This window comes from Rhipicephalus microplus, chromosome 8 (genome assembly GCF_043290135.1).
Source record: "Rhipicephalus microplus isolate Deutch F79 chromosome 8, USDA_Rmic, whole genome shotgun sequence".
In the NCBI taxonomy this organism is placed as follows: Eukaryota; Metazoa; Arthropoda; class Arachnida; order Ixodida; family Ixodidae; genus Rhipicephalus; species Rhipicephalus microplus.
Genome location: NC_134707.1, coordinates 128,157,889 through 128,183,711, shown reverse-complemented (window position 1 = coordinate 128,183,711; position 25,823 = coordinate 128,157,889). Strand labels below are relative to the sequence as shown.

Here is a 25,823-nt window from a genome sequence, read left to right as displayed (position 1 = left end):
TTTTGTTTTCTTTTTTTTGTTTTCTTTTTTTGTGTTTGTTGATCAGTTGTGTAATTTACGTGCTTCATCACCCCTCATGTAAAACCCCACTCATTGGGGTCTTTGAGGTACCTGTAAATAAATAATAAATAAACAAACTGCCGCATACTGCATCATGAAGAGAGCGACAGAATAGCAATAAAGAAGAGTGTAAGAAGAGGGGATACAATCTCCCCAATGCTATTTACCGCAAGCTTACAGGAGGTTGTGAGAGATCTAGATGGGAAGGGTTAGGAGTAAAAGATGATGGAGAGTACCTTTGTAACCTGCACTCCTCGTATGACATTGCATTGCTGAGTAACTGGGGTGACGAGGTAGGTACGTAGGTAAAAAAATGGGGAAACCTTAAAGATTTCAATGCGATAGCGATGCACGTTCATAAATGCGCATGTGTCTTCATTCTGTGTCGCGCATAAAAGGTGGCTCTTGCGGGCAGAGCAAGTCATTTGCTCGGCGTTTTCAAGCAGAGATTTGGGCGAGTGGTATAACATTTGCTTGACACGCATACGGCCTGGGTTCTATACTCACTCAGACCCATAATTTTTATTCTTAGTGCGTACCTTTATTCTGAGTACGTACCAGTGAGAACTTGTTATGTCCCCGCTACGTGGCCTTGAGGGAAGAGGCACATTACCTTTAGTAGTGGGTGAACGGCTTCAAACCCCGAAGTAATGAGGATAATCGCATGTTGTGACGACCGCCTGGCAATTGGTGGTAATACCTTGCAATAATAATGCAATATCTGATGTTGCATTGTTAATCATGCGTAGACGATGTGTGTGTGTGTAAAGCAAGGAAGATACTTGCACTGAATTTCCCAGCAGATAAAAATCTTTTCACTGTATTCCCAAGTTGAGACGTCGCTGTGTGGTAGAACATCGGCTTCGCACGCCAACGACCTTTGTTCGATCCCCACTCGGGCCCGAATGACTCTTGTTCGGTCCCCACTGTGATCAAGAACTTTTTACATTTATTTTAGTTGCATCGTTCTGCACTTTTTAGTCACAAGATGAAGTTTTGCTCACAAACAACGACGCCGACGCCAACACTGGAATTTCTGCGAAACCAGCTCGTTAACACATCGCGTTAAGAGCGGGTGGGTGGGTGGGTAGGTAGGCAGGTGGGTAGGTAGGCAGGTGGGCAGGTAGGCAGGTGGGTAGGTAGGTAGGTGGGTAGGTAGGTAGGTAGGTAGGGAATGCAGATTAGTTGGTAGTGTCTGTTTGGTCTTTGCTAAGATATTCGTGATATGTAAAACAAAACGTTGCGTTATTTTGTTCGTGCGGACTAAGTCTGTCAGAACATCCAAGGCGGTGAATATTTCGTAAATGTTCACTCACTCGGGATGAAAGGATACACCAAGTTGAGTCCGTCTGTAGCGGTGATACCGCTCGAGGAAACCTCGGAATTCCCAGCTCCAACTGGAAGCATTGAGAAAATTATTGTTGCCGTCTTTGTAGAAAGAATCGTAGAAAAGGAAGTCGCATATGCCGTCTGGAGGTTGGTACCTCCACCATATATTCAACGTAATGCGGTGCGGGTGGCTGACCGTGCACACGTAGGAAGAGGGGGGCATAGCCGGGGCAACTGCAGAGAAAAAAAAACATAATTCATATCCCGCAAGCTCGAATACAAATGTATACTGGAGAATGGAGGGTGCGGCGTGCACATTTTCTCGTGGCTTTTCGAATACAAACTGACGGATATGTACAGTACAGTTCACTGTTAAAAGGGAAACTCGAACGAACACCGTCAACATGGCTGGCCCTCTAACAGCAAGCGAATCAAAAACATTGTTCATGAACGTCACTAGTGTGTCAAGAGAAGACAGAGCTGTAAACCACCAGTAGTGTTATGCAATTCTAAGTCACTATACTTCTGAAAGAGTGCGAGAATTGAGAATTTTGTGCAAGCAGCTGTTCCTTTTAGAAATGGACTCATCTGTACCTACGGGCATGTCATCTTCAGCAAATTGAGTAGGCCCAGTTCAACACGCTCACCATGCGAGACTGGCAGGGTTGGCCACACGAGCTTCTTGCGGTGGTATTTTCGCCCGTGGCGTGGAGTCAGAACAGACGCGGGAGGCATTACGTTTATAAAATTACACTTTTCAAGTTTCTCGTATTGGCACCGTACCTGGGGGAGTTGCGTTGCTCGCACTGCTCTTTCTTGGGTCCGATGAGATTGGCCGCTAGCGCTCGCAGAAAAAATACGCGCGCACGCGTCTCGCGTGTAACCCGCCCTCTATCCAAAAACTCATGCAGAGAGGGAGACGTGCACATAGCGTTCCTATTTTTCTAGGATTTACGCTCTGGCGCTGTAGTCGGATGGGAAACCTCAACTGCACGGTGCCTATAGGCATTTTTACTCAAAACGTTCTGGGAGCCGCCATAGTCCTCTCTGGACTGTTGTTAGCACAAGTCACCACCAAGAAGTGCACTGCCGAGGCTGTGACGTTGGGGTTCATACTCTCATGCCCAGAGAGGAGGAAACCCTCCTCTTTGTAAAAAGAGGCCCATCGACACAGCTCTGTATATCGTTTCTGGTCATTTATGGCCTCTATACTATGCCATAATGACATTGATTTGATTTGATTGATGATTCATTTGTGGAGTTTAACGTCCCAAAACCACTATATGATTAAGAGAGACGCCGTAGTGGAGGGCTCCGGAAATTTAGACCACCTGGGGTTCTTTAATGTGCACCCAAATCTGAGAACACAAGCCTACAACATTTCAGCCTCCATCGGAAATGCAGCCGCCGCAGCCGGGATTCGATCCCGCGACCTGCGGGTCAGCAGCCGAGTACCATAGCCACTAGACCACTGCGACGAGGCATGCCATTATGGCATAAAAACACTAGCACGTGCTTGTTTTCTCCGCTGTCCTCGCGTTTGCCATTAGTGAAAACCACACGATCACTTGCTAGCAATGTTCTTCGCGAAATAAGTGGCGGTAGGCATGGCTAACTGTCGTTGTGCACAAAGTTCCCATTGATTGTATGCGGATGTGTGCACTTCGAAAGGGTAAAACTGAAATGGTTGGGTGTTTATAGATGGCTGATAGGCAGTAAGTTAGAATGATGGGTGGTGAAGTAGAAAGCTGCGCGCATTACTGCCTCGCATACTCTAGGTATAGGCCAAATAACGGTGGCTGGTCTTCCAGCATTCATCACTATTGGCATCTTGTCATTTTCCGTACCATTCTCTTCAAGTGTAATATGTGGACAATATTTAGATTTTATCTGTTCAGTAAATGCTGAGTGTACCTCTACATCATATAATCAGTTTGTGTTAAGTTTTAATATGGTCATAATGATCCCTTTGTACTTGAGGAAGCACTTTCTTAAAGCGGTCCTTGCTTGCAATGCAGGACAACTTGTGAGATTATGATAAACTGACATTGCGGCTACATGTTGATGTAGCAAAGCAGTCAAGGATCATTTTGTTGCATAAGTTCAGTACGTCGATGAGCTCAAGCTGTGCATAGTTGAAATTTTCACTACCGAGTACAGTTTACGTGCATAGATTTTCTATCTTGTAAAAAGGTGAACATTTTGCAGATAATAGCTATGAAACTTCAAGAACAGTTTTGAATATATTGGTATGGCAAGTACGCAACGAATTGGTGTCGAGAGAAATAGAAAAATTGTACAAAGATTACTATTTTGCGTCTTCCGTCGTAGTAGCATGACTCAATGCCTTTTGGGATTGAGATAATGAAGTAAAAATTCTAGAAAGAGAAGAAGATAAGAAGTAGAGATTTCTAAGGCAGATAGAAAGTAGTGATTTCTATGACGACAGCACGAAGGCAAATCTCGCGGCCACAGGGTGGCGAGTTCTGCATGCGGGAACCGCAAACTCGAGGAATGCGCCCAGTGCCGGTATCTTCGACCGTACTGGAAAAAGGAAGTCATCAGCGATTTTTTGCCAGGATTTCTGAGCAGGTGATAGCGGCTCACCATCACATGTCGTTCAGCAGCCACAGCAGGCTAGGAGCAAATTGCGTGCTCCAAGTGTTTCCTCATCGCTGCACTTGCAGCGTGAAAGTCACACACTAAGCTTCATCATGAAGGCACTCATCTTCTATTTGACCTTCTCGACGTAGAAAAAAATCTACGCACATCGCCGATGTGAACCTTGATAATGGGGAGAAGCAATGTATATCCGATCATGAGATCCCTTCATATTTTGGTTAACGGTGATTTATTTTGTTTTTACCGTTTTGTTCGTCCACAAATTTCAATTTATCGGTGGCTATAAGTCGATGTTTTCCTGGTGCTGTGGCCTTCTGTTGTGATGGTTCTGGGCCACAGCCATTAGTTATGCTTTTTGTTTTCACGGATATATCGGTGCATACATATTCTGTAGACTCCGGGCGGTATTTTTTGGATAGAGGGATAATATGCGGTCCTAAAGGGACCCTGCCACAATAAATTATCAAGGTCAGCCAAACATAGCATTTTCTTATCTTGAAAAATGACGCTACAAGCTCAAAAATCTCCAGCACAGTCATTGTATCCGCCATTGGCTGTTTTGATCATGGTGGGCTCAGTCGTTACTGCGGCCGCTGCAAGAAGCGGCGACTTGTCAACGCGTGAATGCGCGATCGCACTCCAACAGGTTACGAGGCGCGCGCGACATATTTTCCTTTCATCCCACCTCTATGTTTCTTGCCTAGCTTTCAGCAGGGAGCTTGCAATATGTGATGGCGCCTCCAGTGGTGATTCAAGTAGAAACGAGGCAGGTGGTCCAGCTTGTCTGCTATGCGCGTCCATATCAAAGCAGCCTAGTAAACTTTTTCCACGTCATAGCGCAAGCAAAGTGTGCTCGAATACTTTTCTTATAATAATAGGCTAGCTGGAATTAGTATTAAGGCAGGCTTGTAACATAGAAGCGCACTTGTGGATTAGACAAATCTCCTATTGTAGTGCTCGACAAATCCACTCGTTCTGGACGGATTTTAAAACGTTTCGCTGTGGCAAATTTGTCGGGCAGTGAATCGATTAAATCGCCAGTTGTGAATGTTCCAGGACCCCTGTAAGGTGTCTCGCCCCTAAAAACGATGCGTGTAAAATGTACTCTTCATTTTTCAGCCGTGGAGCTGCTGAAGCTCCACGTAACGCCGTATCCGGTAGCCATAAAACACTTCTCAAATTCTACAAAGTGAACCGGGTGCATTGTAAATCATGTGAAGTGTGGTTAGACAGACATTGGAGATGAAAGGGAGGTTAAGGAGAACCAAACAATTCAGGACCTCTAAGCTTCTCCGTTGGAGTTGAACGCGAAAGCGATATCCTATTCCTAATGCGTACTTCAAACAATTAGTCTGCGAATTTTTTTCCGACTTGCTATGCACCGACTACGTTGACTTAAGGAAGTAGGCAAACTAAAGAGCTTGACTTTTGTAATAGGTGACCGTCTTTCAACCACAAAGTAGTTATGATAATCACATGGTCTGAGGACTGATGATACTGTATGGTTGTACCACGCGTTATTACTGCAAGAATTCATGTACTCTGAAGCATGTATACAAACGCGTGTGTTTAAAAAGCATGAAAATTACTTTAAATGCATTCCCACGCATAGAAAGTAATTTTCACAGTAATTATCACCAGGTGCGTGGCTCTGTGGTAGAACACCCGGTTTCCATGCAAGCGTCCCGGGTTAAATACCCACTTGGACCCAAACCATCTAGGTTCGATCCCCACTCACACCCAAGGCATTTTATTATTTATTCTATTCGTATTTTTATCAATATTTCACTTATGCAAAAGATTATTTTTCACTCATAATTGACGATGCGGATGCCGAACCTTCTTCTAAACGATTAACCATTGTTTCTAACGCATGGTTAATTGCTGAATCATACGCATCAGAATATTCCCTTATCTGCCCTATACAAACTGTACCACCTGTATGTATTATATACCCAAGTACTTGTCATTTTTTGCTCAAGACTACTTCCGGTACCACACTGCGAAATCACCGAAAGGTTTTTGCAGTATCTGTAAATAAATGAAATAAAATAAAACAAGAACGATAACCTATTTTTTTTATTAGGAAAAGGGAGGACCGCAAGTTACTGATGAGCAGGAGTGATTTCCCACCGAGACGCGGCAGCATCACTTAGAAATGCTGCGCAATTTATCCAGAGAAGCCGAAGCCGCCCCTTTAGAGGTAAACGACAAGCAATGGTTTCAGGGAGTAATCTCTGAACAAGACAAATTTTTTAAAATGTCTCTTTACAGAAGTGGTTAATTGTTAACTACATATTGATATCGAGAGCTCATTCAGTGTCTGTTGGTGTTTGACAGCTGAATCAACGTTTACCATGAGTGAATTCTAGCTCACGCCTAATGTTACATCACCGTCATGACGACTGACGTCCATGAATAATGATTGATTGATGATAGGCATGCCCTCATGGTCATGGATGCCTGGGTTAATTGAAGTAAACAGTGAAAGCGAAAAATACTAATTGAGAAAAGCAGAAAACGCACTTTCTACAGCCCCAGTTGGGAACACGGAGCCACTGCACGATAGAGGGAAATCCTACGCGCGTTTCGTCGTCCCTGTTGGCCAGCCAGGCCATTTCGCGGAGAGAGCGTAAGTAAGGAGCGCGGAGCTCCACCCGGGCACAGCATGTGCCTTGCAGATGCTATGAGGCACGCCGATGCTTTGGTAAGGTCGCCCTTTGGCGGTGTGTCAACGAACTCGTAAACTCGCACTTTTTTTGAAACGCGCCCAATAGGATGAATGCGTAGGAACGACGTACTTGAAGAAATAATTGTGAATTTTACGGTGATGCTGCAACGCTCCATTTTTCCAATGGCACTGTGAAAGGACAATGGTAAATATAAAACGCGCGTTTAGTGCGAGGCATGTGACCGTTGCAGTGAATAGCGTGTCCGGCACCGAGAGGTCGTGGGTTCGACTACCACTGGTGCAAACTGGTCTTGTGACCGTCTGTATTTTTACGTCGTTGTTTCCGTGACGATGTCACCGAAGCCTTGTTGGACCAGGTGAAACACATGCATGTTAAATTAAAAGCTAACATTATCATTTCCTTTCATTATAATGCATAAAAAAGATTGGAAGGTATGTTTAGGAGGGAAGGTGGAAAATAGGAAGAGGATATGGCAAAGCCTAGGACACCTTTCCACAGCACAGCACAGCAAATCAAGCTGATCGAATGGAGTGATGCTGCAGTGAGGATAAGGGAAACAAATAGCTGATACCTTTTTTTTTCAACTTAGGTGCCCGGCCTCTACCAATTTTAGGTTTGGGATCGAGTGTGTGAGCTATACGCACGCACGCGCAACGACACGCAGACAATCCCACTTGTCGAATCACACAATTCAGCAGCACCCCTGTGCGGAAATTTTCCATTGATTCCTGGACTACGTGTTCCTCTCGATACTAGTGCAGCAGGGTGGCGCAGTGGAAGCGTGCCGGGCCTATATTCCTCTCGATACTATTTCCTCATTTCATTGGCGCCTTTCCTGTAGACTGTGACTCTGCTTAAAACTGTTCTTTTCCATCAGTTGGGAGTGGGGAGATTCAGAGTGGAAAATATTTGTAATTCTTAGGTAAAACATGCGAATCAGATGAGAGAAGTATATTTAAAAATTTTTAGGTTATTTAGGCAGTCGTTTCTAATAATGAGAGTTACCATAAATTTAAAAAATTTGATAGTGACGGCGCTGATTTACCTGGAACTGGTGCTGGTGTGGTGGTACCCTGGGTTGCTGTGAACGAAAAAGGAATAAATGGATATTTAGATACTTGCAGCAAAAATGCTTTTTCTGCTATAATTAAGTGCTCCTGCAACAATTTCTATGCCCTCGTTGAATTATCTCAGTATGGGTGTTCATTATCACACAAATTGGTTGTTGTAAATGAGTTTTCAAATATGTGTACCACAGCAGCTAGCAGTAGTTGTCCGATGCTTTCAGCCTCGGTCTTGTTTCAATGAGTGCGCTGAAACCTACAGAGCGGCTCTCATGGAAGGCTACTAACGCAAGGTCTCGCCTGGAACCGACAGGATCTTTTTTTCTTCTTTGTACTCGTTACCTGGCTTCTGTTGCAAGCCAATGTAACCCTTATTCTAGCATGACGGACGGCATGCATCTATAAACGACACTGTGTTCATTCATTTCAGTGTCGCTCAGAGGTGCATGGGAACATACACTCTCTTGATACAGCCTTGATAAACCAAGCTTGATATGCTTGATATAGCCAGGTAACCGAAAAAGTTTTACTTATGCATGAAGTGTTTTTTGCTGAAATAAATTTAGTAGCGAGTGCTGCGAGTGTTGTGTAGCTTTTGTACTCTTTGTGCCCATGCAGAGCACGCTACTGCACCAAACGCTATTATAAACCCTCCTCGCTCTTTGCTATGCTTGAACAGATGCTTTGCCTTTCACTTTACCTTCATTCATTCAATATGCGTGGGCAACTCATTGAGCATCGCGATGTTTTTTTTTTCGCTACGCCTAATATACACAAGAAAAGGAGTTTCATTTGCTTCAAGCGATGCCACAACAGTGTTGTATATTCAATCCTACTGGTAGGGATGCTTTAATCTGTAAGCAAGAAGTGCCGACAACACGCACATGAGCTAAGATGGTGTAACGAGCTGTATAGAGAGGCAAAGCTCTAGACGAGACGCTCGTGTTTCTGTACGGAAACCTGTGATGACTCAATCGTCATCGGGCAGTAACGAGGCCGTTTATGCAGTCACACAAAATAAATGTATTTACAAAAGACATGAAAGGTCTAATAATAAATGAAGTAAGGCCAAAAATATAACGTGCTTGGAATGCTGGTGTGAGGGTCACAAGGGCATAAAAACGGAAAGAGTTCACCGGAGAGGAAGGCGGTGGTGAAGTCCCGGCGGCAAACTCAACGCTGGGAAGGGACGGCCGACGCTTGGGTAGCCTGGTAAGCCCAATGACAGCCGCGGCCCAGAACGCGGATCACTGCGGAGGTCGTTGACCTGGAACACGCATGGCGTTTGCCATGCCTATCTCGAACGCTGGCTGGCGCTCGCTGCCGTAGGTGCCGGACTCGCCTGGCGCAAACGTCCTGGTGACGTTTCGCCGACGCTAGGCCCGAACTGCAAGGACGGCTGATATGGCCCCAGGTGGGAGCCTGCTGAGACCTCGAGTCTACAACCCGACGGGTCACTGCTCCCACGCCCTCGTTCTTCAACCTTGCTTCTTATTTCCAGCCACGTCTGCCTCACTTCTTCTTCTTCGCCCCACCACCTGCCCTGATTTCTTCCTGCGTCGTCTTCTTCGACTGTCTCTGTGGCGCGCACTTCAAACACAATTCTATCTTCACGATCACGCACGGCCACTTCACTCATCACACAAGCCCCACGAAAAAGTTTTTTTTCTAGCAAAAACTTTTTTTCTAAAAAAAGTTTTTTTCTAAAAAAAACGTTGCTTGAAAGTTTTTTCTAAAAAAAACTTTCTAGCCACGTCTTAGTCGCAATCACCACGTGTCCGCACAAGACCACTGCACTGCACCAGTGAATAGAGGTGATATATGTCCACAATAAATGTTCACACACCCTCACACATAAAAAAACAAGAAAAAAACATGTAGTCAGCCATGGCGCGATGACTGTTTTCTTCTGGTGACTAAACCACGTGGTTCAGAAATATACATTGTAGAGAAACAGTAAACCAGTTGCAATACAATTCCGTGAAAGCTTAGGTTACAGCCTACTCATGAAATCGGCACCTGAATTATCTGAGCCTCTTATAAGTTGAATAACAAAAGAATACTCTTGTTATGCCAGACTCCATCTCAGTACTCTGTTGTTCAGGTATTTGGCCTTAGCTAGATATTGTAATGTTGTTGATCAGTTTGCACAACAAACTGCGTTCCGTACACAAAGATGTGAAACTTTTCTATTGCCCACACTAGTGCCAGACATTCTAGTTCTATGGTGGAGTAATTCTGTTCTCGCGGCAATAGCTGTAGGCTGGCGTATGACACTGGATGTAACACTCCATCGTGGTCCTGCATGAGAACTGCCCCAATACAGGTGTCAGACGCGTCCGAACGCAGTACGAATGTGCGTTTCGGATCAGGGGCTCGTACTATTGGTCCTGATGAGAGGGTTTGCTTCAGTGTCTCAAAAGCCGCTTCTCTTTCTTGGTTCCAGCAGATCTTGTTCTTTTCCCTTTTCTTGGTTAATTGCGTTAAAGGCTGGGCCTTTTCGGCATATCGGGGTATGAAATCGCGGTAGTATCCTGCTAATCCCCGGAACAATCGTAGCTGCCTCTTGGTCTCGGGTCGAGTTGCGTTAGCAATCTTCGCCACTGTACTTTCTACTGGTTGAATAGTTCCGCCTCCGAACCGATGACCAAAGAAGATGATGGATTCCACGGCGATTTCACATTTCTGAGGCTTGATGGTTAGTCCTGTTTCACGGACTCGCTGCAACAAGTCCTGTAAAGTCTCTAAGTGCTCCTCCCAGGTCGCTGTAGCTACGAGAACATTGTCAATGTAATGGACTACGTTTTCCACACCCTGAAGAAGAGTCCTCATTAATCTCGTGAACACTGCGGAAGCCGTCTTGATGCCGAAAGGCATATATATGAATTGGTAATGTCTAGACTGCGTCGAGAAGGCAGTGACTGGTCCTGAAGCCCGATTGAGTGGGACTTACCAATAGCCTTCCGTCAGATCGAACTTAGAAAAATATCTCTTGGTGCCGACCTTGGTGAACATTAGGTCCGTTCGTGGTATGGGTTCGGCATCGGAGATTAGAATCTCATTGATACGCCGAAAGTTCACACACGTACGATAAGTGTTATCCGGCTTTTTTGACGAGAACCAGTGGTGAATTATAAAGAGAATTCGATCTCACAATGACGCCAAGCTTCAGCATGTCTTGAACTTTCTTCTCGACGACTTCCTTCATTGCTATCGGCAAAGGGTACTGTGGAGTGTTAATAGGTTCAGATGTTGTCAACTGAAGACGGCACTTCAAAATGTTTGTATTTCCGGGGATGTCGGAAAAGACATCGTCATAAGCAGCTAGAATCTTTTCAAGCGCAACACGGTTCTCTTCTTCCAGTCCTTCGGTTATAGGAATTGTTTCGACGCCAAAGCTTCGGGTAGTCTTGCAGACTGGTATTGGCGTGTCTGTTTCGTCCTGTTCCATAACCACGAAAGACGCTGTTTGAGGGGTTGTCCTCGGCTGGCGATTTTCATAGCACTTCAGCATATTTATGTGGAAGAGTTTGTTGCCATGTCCCAGGTCCAATAAATAGTCGTGGTTATCTTTCTTTCCAACGGCTCGAAAAGGTCCTTTCCATTGCATCAATAACTTGTTCTCTGTGGTAGGGAGTAATATCAAAGCAAGATCTCCCACATCTAACCGACGGTTCTTGCTTCTCCGAGCATAGTACTGCTTTTGAGTTTTCCTCGCTTGTGACAAGTTCTCATGGTCTAATTGCAACGTCTTTCCAAGACGATCTCGAAGATCCCAGACGTAGCCATACGTTGTTTTTACTTCATCACTGATGTGTTCTCCCGTCCATATCTCCTTCAATATACTGAGAGGGCCTCTAACGTATCTCTCATAGATAAGTTCAAACGGCGAGAATCCCATGCTCGTTTGGGGTACCTCTCGGTATGCAAAAAGAAGTGGCGCGAGCAGCCAATCCCAAGATTTTGGATCCTCTTGACATAGTTTTCGCAGCATCTGTTTCAGCGTGCCATTAAACCGTTCAACCATCCCGTTGCATATAGGGTGGTAGGGTGTCGAACTTAGATGTTTGATGGATAACAATGCGGTGACTTCTCTCATCAATTCGGACGTGAAGCAAGAGGCCTGATCGCACAGAATCTCACGGGGAAATCCAGTGCGTGAAAACATTTCCAACAGGCCCTCTGTCACAGTCGCCGAATCAATCGCGGGCAGGGCCACCGCGTCCGGATAACGTGTCGCAAAGTCAACCATTGTCAGTATGTATCGGTTACCCTTGTTAGAGACTGGTTTCAAGGGTCCGATAATGTCAACTGCCACTAGCTCGAATGGTGTCTCCATCAACGGCATTTGGCCAAGTGGTGCTTCGCCTACTTTGCTTTTCGGGTACGTTCTTTGGCACATATCACAAGATCGAACATATCTTTAAGCTTTTTCCTGTACTCCAGGCCAATAGAACGATCCTAGTACCCGATTAACGGTTCTTTTGGTACCTTGATGTCCTGATATCAGACTTTTGTGCGCCATCTCAAGCACGTAGCTGCGCAATTTGCAGGGAACTACCACCTGTTTTATCATTTTGCCAGAGGATAACCGGTAATGGCAGTAGACTATCCCCCTTTCTATGGTAAACGAATAATGGGTTGATCCCCTTCCATAATATACTTGTCAGACTTTGTTTCTGCAAGTATCCAAGGTCTTGTTTTGTGCTTGCGCAGTTTCGAGATCCTTTCTGGTCATTTTGAAACTGTCGACCTAGAGTGTGGCTGAATCCGGCTTAGACCTTGTGCTCTTGATGCCGCTCAGCAAGTGGTTCAAGTGATGACTTTCCTCCTTGTATCGTTTACGTGCTACGCTGTCCGTTTCTAATTTCGGTACAGTAAGCTTCTCTTTCCATGTTGTATCAGGGTCGTGAGCCTGACGTGATCCGGGCACATTTCCCACGATAATGTCGTATAACGGGGAAATCATGCATTTTACGATGCATACGCCTAAAAAGTATGGTGAAAAAATTTCCACCTTTGCCTATAGAACCTTAATTCTACTTCCATCCGCCAAGAACAATGTTGCCGTGGTTCCCGTAAGTGCTCCGTCTGGCACGAGGGAACGCCGCACAACCATCGTATTACTTCCTGTGTCCCGTATAACTGAGGCAGTCTTGCCGAATATCACGCCCTGCAACACGGGCATCTGATGCTTCGTCACCCTTGGTTCGGTATTCACTGCACTAGCCATACTCTCTTCGCTTTTTTCGTCCTCCACCTGGTCGACTTCGTTAAGGTTCTCCGTTTGCGACCATATACATGAGGCTTTCCGGGTAGTGCTGGGTATCTTGGTACACGCTTGGGTGTCGTGCCCAGTTTTACGACAATAACCACAGTATGGTTGCCCTGTCCGAGCGCGGCATTCTGCAGCTCTGTGACCGGTCTTGTCACACACAAAACATCGAGATGAAGTTGAATTACCGCCTTTTCCTGCAGGAGTGTTCTCCCCTTTGTCACGAAAAACAAGCAAAATTGACTGTCGCTGAGCTTCTAAAAAATTGTCGGCTGCTTCCGCCATCTCTTCAAGCTTACGGCAGTTTTTCTCTCGCAAAAATAGCGCCACCTTATCATGACAGTTGTTTATAAATTGCTCCGTACTTTGAGATTCCGAACTGATGACTATTCCTTTTCCGTTTTCGACATCTCAACCCATCTGTCGAAGAAGCTTGTTAGCCTTGTTGCGTACTGCCAGCCCATTTCACCATCTTGTGGCTTGCTGTGTCGCAATTTTACACGGTAGCCCTCCACCGTGAAACGAAATCGTTGCAGTAGCGCCAACTTGGTTTTGTTCTAATCGAGAGCCTCTTCTGGCGACAGAAGACCAAAGACCTTGAGAGCCTCCCCGCTCAAACACAAACTTAGGGCCATGGCCCACTTGTCTTTTGGCCATTCTTGACCAGTAGCAACATTCTCAAACCTTTTTAGGTATGCGTCTAAGTCGTCGTGGTTCTCGCTAAACCCTGGCATGAAATTGTGAGGATTAATGGTAGGAGATGCTCGAACTGGTCGGCCTTGGTCAGCCACCACTGACTCTCTAACGCCTTCAGACTGAGCGAGTTGAAGACGCAACTGTATAGTCTTCATGGTATTCCTCCTGAAGTCGCCGTTCTACCTCCATCTGCTCCATCTTCTCTTTCTTTGCTTCACGTTCTGCAGCCCTCTCTTCTCGAGCTCGAGCCTCCCGTTCTTCTACCCACGCCCTTAACTCAGCTCCCTCTAGCCCCATGCGCAACGCCAGTGCCGTTAATTCCGAACTCATCATTGATCTGTCTTTTTTTCTAGCAAAATGTAACCAGGAAACAGTAACTAATAATGCAATAAACGGCTTCGTCCTGTCGCCTTGGACGCCAATGTAACGAGCTGTATAGAGAGACAAAGCTCTAGACGAGACGCTCGTGTTTCTGTACGGAAACCTACGATGACTCAATCGTCATCGGACAGTAACGAGGCCGTTTATGCAGTCACACAAAAAATGTATTTACAAATAACATGAAAGGTCTAATAATAAATGAAGTAAAGGCAAAAATATAACGTGCTTGGAATGCTGGTGTGCAGGTCACAAGGGCATAAAAACAGAAAGAGTTCACCGGAGAGGAAGGTGGTGGTCAAGTCCCGGCGGCAAACTCAACGCTGGAAAGGGATGGCCGACGCTTGGGTAGCCTGGTAAGTCCAATGACAGCCGCGGCCAAGAACGCAGCTCACTGCGGAGGTCGTTGACCTGGAGCACGCATGGCGTTTGCCATGCCTATCTCGAACGCTGGCTGGCGCTCACTGCCATAGGTGCCGGACTCGCCTGGCGGAAACGTCCTGGCGACGTTTCACCCACGCCAGGCCCGAACTGCAAGGACGGCTGGTAAGGCCCCAGGTGGGAGCCTGCTGAGACCTCGAGTGCGCAACCCGACGGGTCACTGCTCCCACGCCCTGCTTCTTCAACCTTGCTTCTTCCTTCCAACCACGTCTGCCTGACTCCTTCATCTTCGCCCCACCACCTGCCCTGATTTCTTCCTGCATCGTCTTCTTCGACTGTCTCTGTAGCGCGCACTTCAAACACAATTCTATCTTCACCATCACGCACGGCCACTTCACTCATCCCAGATAGTATGCCAGGCCTAACTCTTACTCGGTCCTGTCTAAAAGCTGGTGCTAACTGTTCCTTAAGTCTATGCATTTTAACTTCGGTTTTCTGCTGTTACCTTAAAGTGCCACAGCTGTAGACTATCATGCATAAGTTGCATGAGGTACGTTTGCAGCGAGGCCTCATATTGAGTATCGCGATGTTTTTTTTCCGCTACGCAAAATATACACAAGAAAAGGAGTTTCATTTGCGTCAAGCGATGTCACAAGAGTGTTGTATATTCATTCGTACTGGTAGGGATGCTTTAATCTGTAAGCAAGAAGTGCCCATGACATGCACATGAGCTACGATGTTAAGCCAGGCCTAACCGTCACTGGGTCCTGTCTAAAAGCTGGTGCTTACTGTTAGTTAGGTCTATGCATTTTAAATTCAGCTTTCTGCTTTTACTTTAAAGTGCCGCAGCAATAAAAGATCATGCAAAAGTCGCATGAGATACGTTTCCAGCGATGCCTTATATGGCGGATGGTTTTTGTTCTACCTGTTTGAACATCTTGAGAACTCCATGGTGGTTGGAAGAATTCACTGCCACTGTTGGCACAGACAACTATAAACTTATAAACCCCACAAACAGGGCGGATGTCAAACTGAATTTTGCAAGCCCGAGTTTTCTGCATCGAGCTCCACAAAGAATAAGCAACGTCTGTGAGTGGATGAATAGAACAAACAAATTGTTCTCGAAAGTGAAATGGTCAACTTTGGTTCCCTTAGGCTGTGAGAATTTCTTGCACACTTGGTAGGAAAATGTTCAGAACCACACTAGTTCCACAATATGCCCAGTGCACCCAGTCGACGGTACTGATGCCACAACAATTCTTTGTACTTTATTCCAACTGTATGCTCTTAACGTGCCACAATTGTCCTGTGTGTTCACCGAACCATTCATAAAACACGTTTTTTTCACCACCAATAAGCATAACAATTCTATTGACAAAAAGTAAGTGAAAAATATGTGTCGAAGCTCCTTTAACAGACGGCTTCCGTGCACCTAATATTTTCAGCTGTTGCACATTATATTAAAGAAAACTGGTTATGATTGTATGCAGAGGTATGTAAGTGGTTGTTACTATCGCCGTAGACACCCTTCGTCTTCGTGTTCTTGGAGGTAACGCAGCTGCGTCATTGACGGACGTCAAGATTTTAAAGCTTCCGCCATGCATTTATGGTCCTCAAGAATATAGTTTTGGTGCTCGTAGCCATAGTATTGTCAGCACGTTGTTGTCTTCCTTTTATTGACTTTGAGTGGCTCAGTGTAACTGTTGTACTATTGCCAGCCCTTTAAAAAAATCCCCATCCTGAAATACTCTATGTTACAGGAACGCGAAAGCTCGAAATGAATGCACTACCACTTCTTATAGGAGTTCTCTTAGCGATATTTGAATTCTGAATAATAAACCCCTGGGGTGAACGAATTAATCCAAACTTACTTGTAGTCGGTCGTGTTGTCCGTTTTGTGGTAGTAGTTGGCCTGGTAGTCGGTCTTGTTGTCCGTTTTGTGGTAGTAGTTGGCCTGGTAGTCGGCCGTGTGGTCCGTCGCGTGGTAGTTGTCCTTGTAGTCGTCCGCGTGGTGCGTCGTGTGGTGGTAGTTGGCCTTGTAGTCGTCCGCGTGGTGCGTCGTGTGGTGGTAGTTGGCCTTGTAGTCGGCCGTGTGGTCCGTCGCGTGGTAGTAGTTGTCCTTGTAGTGGTCCTCGTGGTGCGTCGTGTGGTAATAGTTGTTCCTGTAGTGAGCCGTGTAGTCCGTCGTGTGGTAGAGGTTGGCTTTGCAGTAGGCCGTGTGGTCCTTCGCGTGGTAGACGGCCTTGCGGTAGATGACCGTGTCGTAGATGTTGGTCTCAGAGTCGGTCTCTTGGCAGTCGGCTTCAGCGTGGAAGTTGGCTTCAGAGTCGATGTCCTTGTAGTGGTCCGCGTGGTGCGTCGTGTGGTAGTAGTTGTCCTTGTAGTGAGCCGTGTAGTCCGTCGTGTGGTAGAGGTTGGCTTTGTAGTAGGCCGTGTGGTCCTTCGCGTGGTAGACGGCCTTGCGGTAGATGGCCGTGTGGTAGAAGTTGGTCTCAGAGTCGGTCTCTTGGCAGTTGGCTTCAGCGTGGAAGTTGGCTTTAGAGTCGATGGGTTGGTGGTTGGCCTCGGAGATGCTGTCATGGGAATCGGGCTTCTGGTAGACCTACGTGTATTCGGAGTGGGACGCGGGACAGTTGGACGTGGTGGTGTGGTTGACGCCTTAGTTGGTTTAGAACGTGTGGTAGTCGGAGCAGTACTAGGCCGCGAAGACGTTCGAGTTCTTCGTGGTGTGGCAGCTGGCGTTTTCGTATGCGCCTGAGTAACAATGGTGCGCTGTGTAATTGGTAGAGGAGATAATGAGCGCCCTCCTCCCCCTCCAGGTTTATACTTGAATTCCTCAGTCACGTCAATGGCCTCTTCATCACCTAATAAAGAAAGATACACGCAGCCATTATGTGTAACATGGTGCAGCCATAGAAAAATGAAGCGCATCCTCCGTTTTCTTTGATGTTCGTGTGTGCTGTACCACTCTCGTATTTAATTCATTGATAAGTAGCGTGCACAATGCTTAACGACGCTGCATTTCCGTTTCTTAGCATATTATGAGTGATATTAGAGACAGGACCCGCTTTTATACCATAGCGTCAAAGTTACTAAACTTAGCGGTTTCTGTATGTAGACATTTCCCAGTGAATACTAAACTGATAAGTTACCAATTAGAAGGAATTACCAAGGAATGCACTGATTTTGGGGAGGTTAGACAAGGGGAACGCATACATTAGAGACCTATGGGTGCGTTCGCGACCCAAAGGGCGACTTTAGAAGACACCACAGCCAATGATTTGATTGATATGCGGGGTTTAACGTCCCAAAACCACCATATGATTATGAGAGACGCCGTAATGGACGGCTCCAGAAAATTTGTCCACCTGGAGTTTTTTAACATGCTCCCAAATCTGAACACACAGGGCTACAAAATTTCCACCATTATCGGAAATGCAGCCGCTGCAGCCGGGATTCGATCCCACGACCTGCGGGTCAACAGCCGAGACCTTAGCCACTAGACCACCGCGGCAGGGGCACCGCAGACATTGCAAAATGTCATCGGTGTAGAATAAATGAAACCTGAGTCAGTTGGTGACTGTTCTTGGGCGACCACTTCCCAGACAAATGCGGAACAAAAGAACAGAAGGAAAAGCCACAACACTAAGTCGCAACTCAATGGCCTCTTCAGGCCTATGACAGAAAACATTGCTACTGCCCTCGCAGCCACGTGACCTCTGTCAAGCAAACAAACTGAAAACCCGCATTGATTCTAAATATAAAAATAAAATTATAAAACGCACACGTGTATACTGTAAGATAATGAACAATATCTTACCGTACTGATTGATATGTGGGGTTTAACGTCCGAAAACCACTATATGATTATGAGAGACGCCGTAGTGGAGGGCTCCGGAAATTTAGACCACCTGGGGTTCTTTAACGTGCACCCAAATCTGAGCACACGGGCCAACAACATTTCCGCCTCCATCGGAAATGCAGCCGCCGCAGCCGCGATTCGAACCCGCGCCCTTCGGGTCAGCAGCCGAGTACCTTAGCCACTAGACCACCGCGGCGGGGCTATCTTACCGTACTATCTTAAAAATAGCAAACCCGCATTTACGCAGGATGGCAGAAGCTAGGCTAATGCAATGTTCATTCCTTTTGCTGGTACAGTAAGCCTTCTGTCATTTGCAGTTTTTCTTTCTAAGAACTATTCGTTTGACGTCTGATGAATAGCCGCATGCAAATGCTTTACATCTACCTAGTGATTATTCACATAGTACATATACTGCTTATACCGAGTCTAAGCAGTGCGTATAAAATAAATTGCGTTGAAGAAGAAAAGCAAAATAAGTGCAGTAAGCTAATGAACACAAAGTTAATCAGGATTGTTTATACAATACAAACGCAAAAACACAAATATAACGCTAGCGAAATTGACCTATTGACATCGTAATAGTGCCAAAAAAGGCTGTATTTTAATATCTTAGTTCGAGACTTGTTGGTGGTAATAGCATTCCTGTGATATTGGCGAGTAGATATCGCCACCAGTGTTCTCCTTGCACATGGTCACTTAGAGTTTTTAGTGAATCAGAGAGAAAGTGAACAAAGATGTTACCGGCACGCTTGAAGTGTTCGCTTAGTATTTCTCCTCTTCAGTTTAATCGGGGAGCAAAGTGTCAAAATATTGTTACGAGACTACATCACCCTGAAGAATCAAGCCAGACAGCGAGACAGACGACGTGATTCTTGGATGTGGGGCATGCTCTGGTTTGCCATCTCAGCTTACGCTTGGCGTCGCGCAAATATATCTTAGCTGTAACCTCGTTTCTTTGTGTACCCTCCCATAACATTTTGGTGGAGGTGCGGGGTAGCAAAGCACAACAGAGCTTCGCAGCGGACGCCAAGTTGCCGCTTCTATTATGTCTACCGACAGGGATGCTGCGCCAACAGCCACGCCTCACGCATCAACGGCGCCCACCTCACATGTGGTCATTGTGAGCACTCCACCCCGCGATCCTGGCAAGTTTTCAGGTACTGACTGCGAAGACGTCGAGGAGTGGCTTCAGCTCTACGAGCTCGTGAGTGAAAACCACAGATGGGACCCAACCATAACGCAGGCAAACCTTATCTTTTAATGAAAGGTACGGCCAAGGCCTCGTTCAACAACAACGCGGAAGAGCTCACCACCTGGGACGTCTGTAAGGCGAAGTTGCGCAAATTGTTCGGCCAGTCTGCCGGGTGCAAGCAGACCGCTAAGAACAAGCTTGGTAACCGTGTCCAGCCATCCAAGGAGTCTTACCTGGCCTATATTCAAGATCTCTTGACCCTCTGCCGTAAAGCCGATAACACCAGGACCGAAGCCGAGAAGGTTGCACACGTACTCAAAGGCATCGCTGATGATGCCTTTAGCCTTCTTTTATTTAAAGGCTGTTCGACAGTTCAAGACGTCATTAAGGATTGCTCACGCTTCCAAGAGGCTAAAAGCCGTCGCATTGCCCACCACTTCACCCGTCTTCATAACACCGCAGCAACATCAACTTGCAAGGAAGTCCGTTTTGAGACCCAGCCCAATCCACCCTCTGCTGACATCACTAGGGCTGTTCGACGCGAAATCGAAAAGTTGTCACCAGGACCCTTGAGGGTCCTGACGCCGAACGATCCTCAGCACACCATATTCCTCATACAGAGCATTGTGCGCTGTAAAGATTGGCAAGATAAAGAAAAGAGGAAGTGAAAGAACTTGTATTGAATAGGTAATATAACATGCTGGAATGAGAAAGAAGAAGAGGAAAAAAGAAGAGGGCACGAGGCGAGTGAGGAACGTGAGAGCCGGGACGTGGCGTTCGAGGGGCCAAGGGCTGCGGAAGTTCGGACTGGGTCTCGCTCCAGGCTTCCGCCCGAGCACCTGACTCGGCGAGCAGCGCAACGAAGCACCGCTGCCCCTGGATTGCAATTGTTTTCGCCCGAGCACCTGACTGGGCGAGCAGCTCACGGAGCAACCGCTGATCCTGGACGGCAGTTTCCCGCCCGAGCACCTGACTCGGCGAGCAGCTCACAGAGCAACCGCGGATCCTGGGCTGCAGTTGCCCACCCGAGCATCGACCTCGGCGAGCAGCCCCGGAAGCACCACCGGTCCTGGTCTGCAGTTTCCCGCCCGAGCACCGACCTCGGTGAGCAGCCCCGGAACCACCGCCGACCCTGGTCTGCAGTGTATCCCGCCCGACCACCTGCCTAGGTCAAAAACCACTGGAGCTACTGCTGTAGTGGGTCTTCAACATCGTGGCCACCGTTCAGCATCGATTTGGCGTGTCATCACGCCTGAAAGGGACTCCCAGCGGACGAGAGGCCACGCCACAACTGTAAGCGCGAGACGTAGAGAACGCCAACGGAATCGGACGTTAAAACGCGCGTCATTAAGACATCTTTTCTGTGTTTTTCAACGTGTGCGTATTTCTGTTGTTGTTTCGTTTTTGTGATTGTCATGGTAATGAAGTGATAGTTTTCGTTTCGTACCATCAGCCTCTATGGTTCATTTCGCGACGCCCGACGAGCGAACCAGGCCTCAGCACATATACGCGTGACAATGGCGAGCCTGCCAGGATCCATGTAACTTTTTCACACGCCTAGGTCTGTCGGGAGCCGTGAAATTGATCTGGAATGCTTCATGGCAGCCGGTAGTGCTGCGGGATTATCTGCTGAGGCGATAATGACGCTCTATCATGAGGAACAGAAAAGATTACGCGAAGAGCGTGCAGAGGCACGAAAGGCCGCGAAAGAAGATGAAGAGCGAGCGAAAGCCGCTGAAGAAAGAGCGAAAGCCGCTGAAGAGAGAGTGAAAGCCACTGACGAGCGAACCTATAAAAACTTAATGCTGGAAAAGGAGCTCATTAAAAAAAATTGCAGTTGCGCGTAAGCACTAGTGTGGAAGTACCAGATAGGTCAGAGATGGTACCCCAGCCACCAAAAGTGAGTCCGCGTAAGTTAATCCCACCGTTTGACGAAAGGCGAGATGACCTCGACGCTTATATACAGCGGTTCGAGAGAATAGCGATAGGACAAGGCTGGCAGAGGAGTGATTGGGCGACTGGATGGAGCATGTGCCTTGCGGGAGAGGCATTGGCTGTTTTTAGGCGGATACCAGCAGCGGATGCGCTAGATTACGACAAGGTCAAAAGGGCTCTGCTCCAACGCTTCAGATTAACTGCCGAGTGTTTCCGAGAGAAATTCTGGAGCTCGAAACCAAAGGAAAATGAGACAGGCCAGCAGTTAGCTGCTCGAATCTCCAATTACTTCGATCGGTGGTTGGAGATGGCTAACATAGAGAGATCATTCGAGGATCTAAGAGGTAACATGATTGCGGAACAATTCCTGGCATCGTGTCACAAGGGAGTGGCACTATTTCTGAAGGAGCGGAACTTGAAGACGGTGGCTGAGCTGTCCGAACACGCCGACCGTTATTTGGAAGCTCAAGGTCAAAGGAATCAAGGGAAAGCCCAAGATGAAAAAGGTTTGGTGGAGAAAGAGCAAACCCGGAGTGCAGTCAAATGCTACCTCTGTGATAAGATTGGGCATAGAGCAGGAAATTGTGCCGCGGGTCGCACTTACAGTTCATCGTCGAAATGCGACCTGGGAGAAAAGCGTGGGCACACAACAGAAACCTGTCGTGATCGGTCAGGAAATAAAACGGCTTGCATGGTTCCAGATGAAAGCTCTACTGATGCTGACAGGGGAAAACAACGTGACCAGGAGGACAAGGATAAGACAAGTGCTGTTACGGCAACTGTCAAGGCGGGAGAAGTCAAAGATGCTATGACAGTGGTCGTGGGGATGTTGCATGGACGTAAAGTGTCGGTACTTCAAGACACGGGCTCCAGCACTGTACTATAAGAGAATCCATGTTGCCAGAAACGGATATCACGGGTACAGAAAAGCCGGTTCAGTTGGCTTATGGAACAGTACGGCGGGTGCCAGTTGCTAGGGTACTGATTTTGTCGCCGTATTACTGTGGTTGGATTGAAGCCCGATGTGTCAAAGACCCTCTTTATGGCGTGATTCTCGGTATTATGCAAGGGGTCAGAGGAGTTGACGATCCGCATCCCCTCTGGAGATTGCCTACTACAACGTGCGCTGAGGGTGCGGAGTTCAAACCTCATAAGGTTATGGATAAACGTGACGAGAAATGTGTTGATCAGCATACCAGGGAAGATTCCGCCTATGCCGTGGAGAAAGCTACGAGGAACAAGAGTGAAAAGGAAAAGGAGGGCATCAAGGAGAACAATTCAGTAGCAGCCATGGACAGCAGAAATGGGGAGAATGCCGGAAGCAGACAGTATGCGGCGACGGTGTTTTGAGATTCAGGGCGAATGAATCTATTGTAAGAGGAGTGCGGTCATGCACAAGTTTGAGAAGCTTTCAGGGCTGCTGTACAGAATAGTCAAGACCCATGAGGCAGGAGAAAAGAGACAGTTAGCAGTGCCGGTGAGTTTACGAAGGGCTGTTCTAGATTTGGCACATGACACTATTATGGCTGGCCATCAGGGAGTAAGAAAGACAACCAGCAGGGTCGCTGAAGAGTTTTTTGGCCGTGCATACAAAGTGACAATAAAAGGTTTGTGTGATCTTAAGACACATGTCAGAGAACCACACCAAAAGGTTTGGTCTCGAAGGTACCTTTGAGGACTACGCCTATTATTGAGCAACTTTTTAAAAGAGTCGCAGTGGATATTGTGGGACCTATAAAACCAGTGTCCCACAGAGGAAACTCCGTGCGCACACATACCTAGTATCATTGTTTCAAGGATGATGGGGGGTGACAGTGAAGTGTGACTGTGACTCACGAAGATGAATGTGCGTGTTAGTGTAGGCAAGTCTAGTGTTGCCACTTTGGATTTAAGTATGCCGTTCAGTGACGTGGTGTGCCGTGAAGTGAAGTTTTGTGCGGTGAAGGGAAGTGCCGAGATGTGCCGTGAAGTAAAGTGCTGTGTCGCGCAGGGACGTGTTGTGTTGTACAGTGAAGTGTATGGTGCTAGTGGGGACGACAGTTTTCGTGGAGCGAAAACTCAAAAAATTGGGAGCCATTGTCAAGAATGACAAGATGAAAAAAAGGAAGAGAAAGAAGTTGTATTGAATAGGTAATTTAACATGCTGGAATGAGGAATAAGAAGAGGAAAAAAGTAGAGGGCGCGAGGCGAGTGAGGAACGTGACAGCCGAGACGTGGCGTTTGAGGGGCCAACGGCTGCGGAAGTTCGGACTGGGTCTCGCTCCAGGCTCCCGCCCGAGCACCTGACTCGGCGAGCAGCGCAACGAAGTACCGCTGCCCCTGGACGGCAATGGTTCTCGCCCGAGCACCTGACTCGGCGAGCAGCTCACGGAGCAACCGCTGATCCTGGATGGCAGCTTCCCGCCCGAGCACCTGACTCGGCGAGCAGCTCACAGAGCAACCGCGGATCCTCGGCTGCAGTTTCCCGCCTGAGCACCGACCTCGGCGAGCAGCCCCGGAACTACCGCCGATCCTGGTCTGCAGTTTCCCGCCCGAGCACAAACCTCGGCGAGCAGCCCCGGAACCACCGCCAACCTTGGTCTGCAGTATATCCCGCCCGAGCACTTGCCTTGGCGAGAAACCACTGGAGCTACCGCTGTAGTGGGTGTTCAACATCGTGGCCACCGTTAAGCATCGATTTGGCGTGTCATTACGCCTGAGAGGGACTTCCAGCGGACCAGAGGCCACGCCACAACTGTAAGCGCGAGACTCAAAGAACGCCAACGGAATCGGACGTTAAAACGCGCGTCATTAAGACATCTTCTTTTCTGCGTTTTTCAACGTGTGCGTATTTGTGTTGTTTCGTTTTTGGATTGTCATGGTAATGAAGTGATAGTTTTCGTTTCGTACCATCAACCTCTATGGTTCATTTCGCAACGCCCGACGAGCGAACCAGGCCTCAGCATCCCCGTCCCCGTCCTTCGCCCGACGGTTTCTTTCGGGCCACTATCTGGTGCAGCTCCTGGAGATAACGCTGCTGCTACGACGTGCCCTACAATTCCTCTGTTGACCCTCCCGACTAACCAGAACTTGATTGATGGATCGGTTACCTGTTAAAGCTTTAGTCGCCACTGGCACGCAAATTTCTGTTACGAGCTCACACATTCGTGACCGCTTAAAGAAAGTCTTGATTCCAGCCCCTTCACGATGTGTTCGTGTTGTTGATGGCAGTGCAACTGCCGTCGATGGCAGTGCGACAGCACGCGTTACTATAGTCGGACATCAAACCTCCGTCATTTTCACTGTTCTCACCAACTGCACCAATGATGTTATCTTTGGTCTGGACTTTTTGTCCGCCCATTCGGCCCACATCGACTGTTCAGCTAGCACGGTGCAACTTGGCCTGCCCTGTACGCCTGAAACGCCCAGTCCGCCACAAGTTCGTCTCTGCTATTTTGAACATGTCCGTTTGTCACCGCAAACAGTTACCTGCATTGACGTAACACCGTCGCCACCTGTACCTTATGGAGACTACGTGCTCACGGCCATTACATCCGTCCTTCTGGCTCGCAGTGTTACTATTACGCACACGTTACGGGAAAACCGTGCTTGCATCGCTTTGCTGAACTTTGCTCTGTGTCCACAAGTGCTTCCGTGTGAAATAGCCCTCGCCACGCTGACACCCTCTAAGGATTGCGTCATCTCAGCTTCCCATATGATGTGCGTCGCCCAATGATGTGCGTCGCCCCAACTGCACGCAAGCCTGTTCTTCAACAGAGAGTCCATCTTCTAATGTGGAAAAAATGATTGTGGTGGACCTTTTGCCACATCAAACTGACGTGCTACATGACGTCCTGGAATCGTACTTTCACGTATTCGGCTTCAATGACCGTCCGCAAGGTCAAACCAGCATTGTGAAGCACCGTATAGACACTGCCGATGCATCTCCGGTACATCGACGGCCGTACCGCATTTCTCCTGTGGAGCGTCAGATTATTCAAAAAGAAGTCGAGAAGATGCTCGCCAAAGACATAGTTGAGCTATCTTCCAGTTCATGGGATTTCCCTGTGGTTCTTGTAAAGAAAAATTACAACAGTTGGCGATTCTGCGTCGACTACCAACATCTGAACTGGATCACTAAGAAAGACGTCTACCCGGTACCGCGCATTGTTGACGCCCTGGATTGCCTTTATGGCGCTAAGTATTTTTCCTCCATAGACCTTCGCTCAGGGTACTGGTGAATTGCTGTCGACGACATGGACCGCAAGAAGACTGCTTTTGTGACTCCTGATGGTTCCTACCAGTTTAAGGTCATGCCGTTCGGATTATGCAATGCTCCAGCCACCTTCGAACGATT

The 25,823-nt window shown here is 47.4% G+C and overlaps 1 protein-coding gene across 1 annotated transcript; it reads right to left on the bottom strand.

Annotated features, from left to right (window-relative positions):
- Nucleotides 1-1,340: 1,340 nt before the first annotated feature.
- Nucleotides 1,341-19,479, bottom strand: LOC142768373 (uncharacterized). Its single transcript, XM_075870344.1, has 4 exons — nucleotides 19,465-19,479; nucleotides 16,370-17,100; nucleotides 7,750-7,785; nucleotides 1,341-1,623 (listed from the first exon to the last, which is right to left on the bottom strand). The coding sequence occupies exons 1-4, from the start codon at nucleotides 19,477-19,479 to the stop codon at nucleotides 1,476-1,478; spliced, it is 930 nt and encodes a 309-aa protein (XP_075726459.1). The 3' UTR covers nucleotides 1,341-1,475.
- Nucleotides 19,480-25,823: the final 6,344 nt, after the last annotated feature.

What these genes read in the sequence shown, in the direction of transcription:
- LOC142768373 (XM_075870344.1), bottom strand. An exon ending in GACAACACGACCGACTACAA is followed by an intron (nt 7,786 to 16,369) that starts GTAAGTTTGGAT and finishes TTTCGTTCACAG; the next exon opens with CAACCCAGGGTACCACCACA. An exon ending in CACACCAGCACCAGTTCCAG is followed by an intron (nt 1,624 to 7,749) that starts GTAAATCAGCGC and finishes TTTTCTCTGCAG; the next exon opens with TTGCCCCGGCTATGCCCCCC.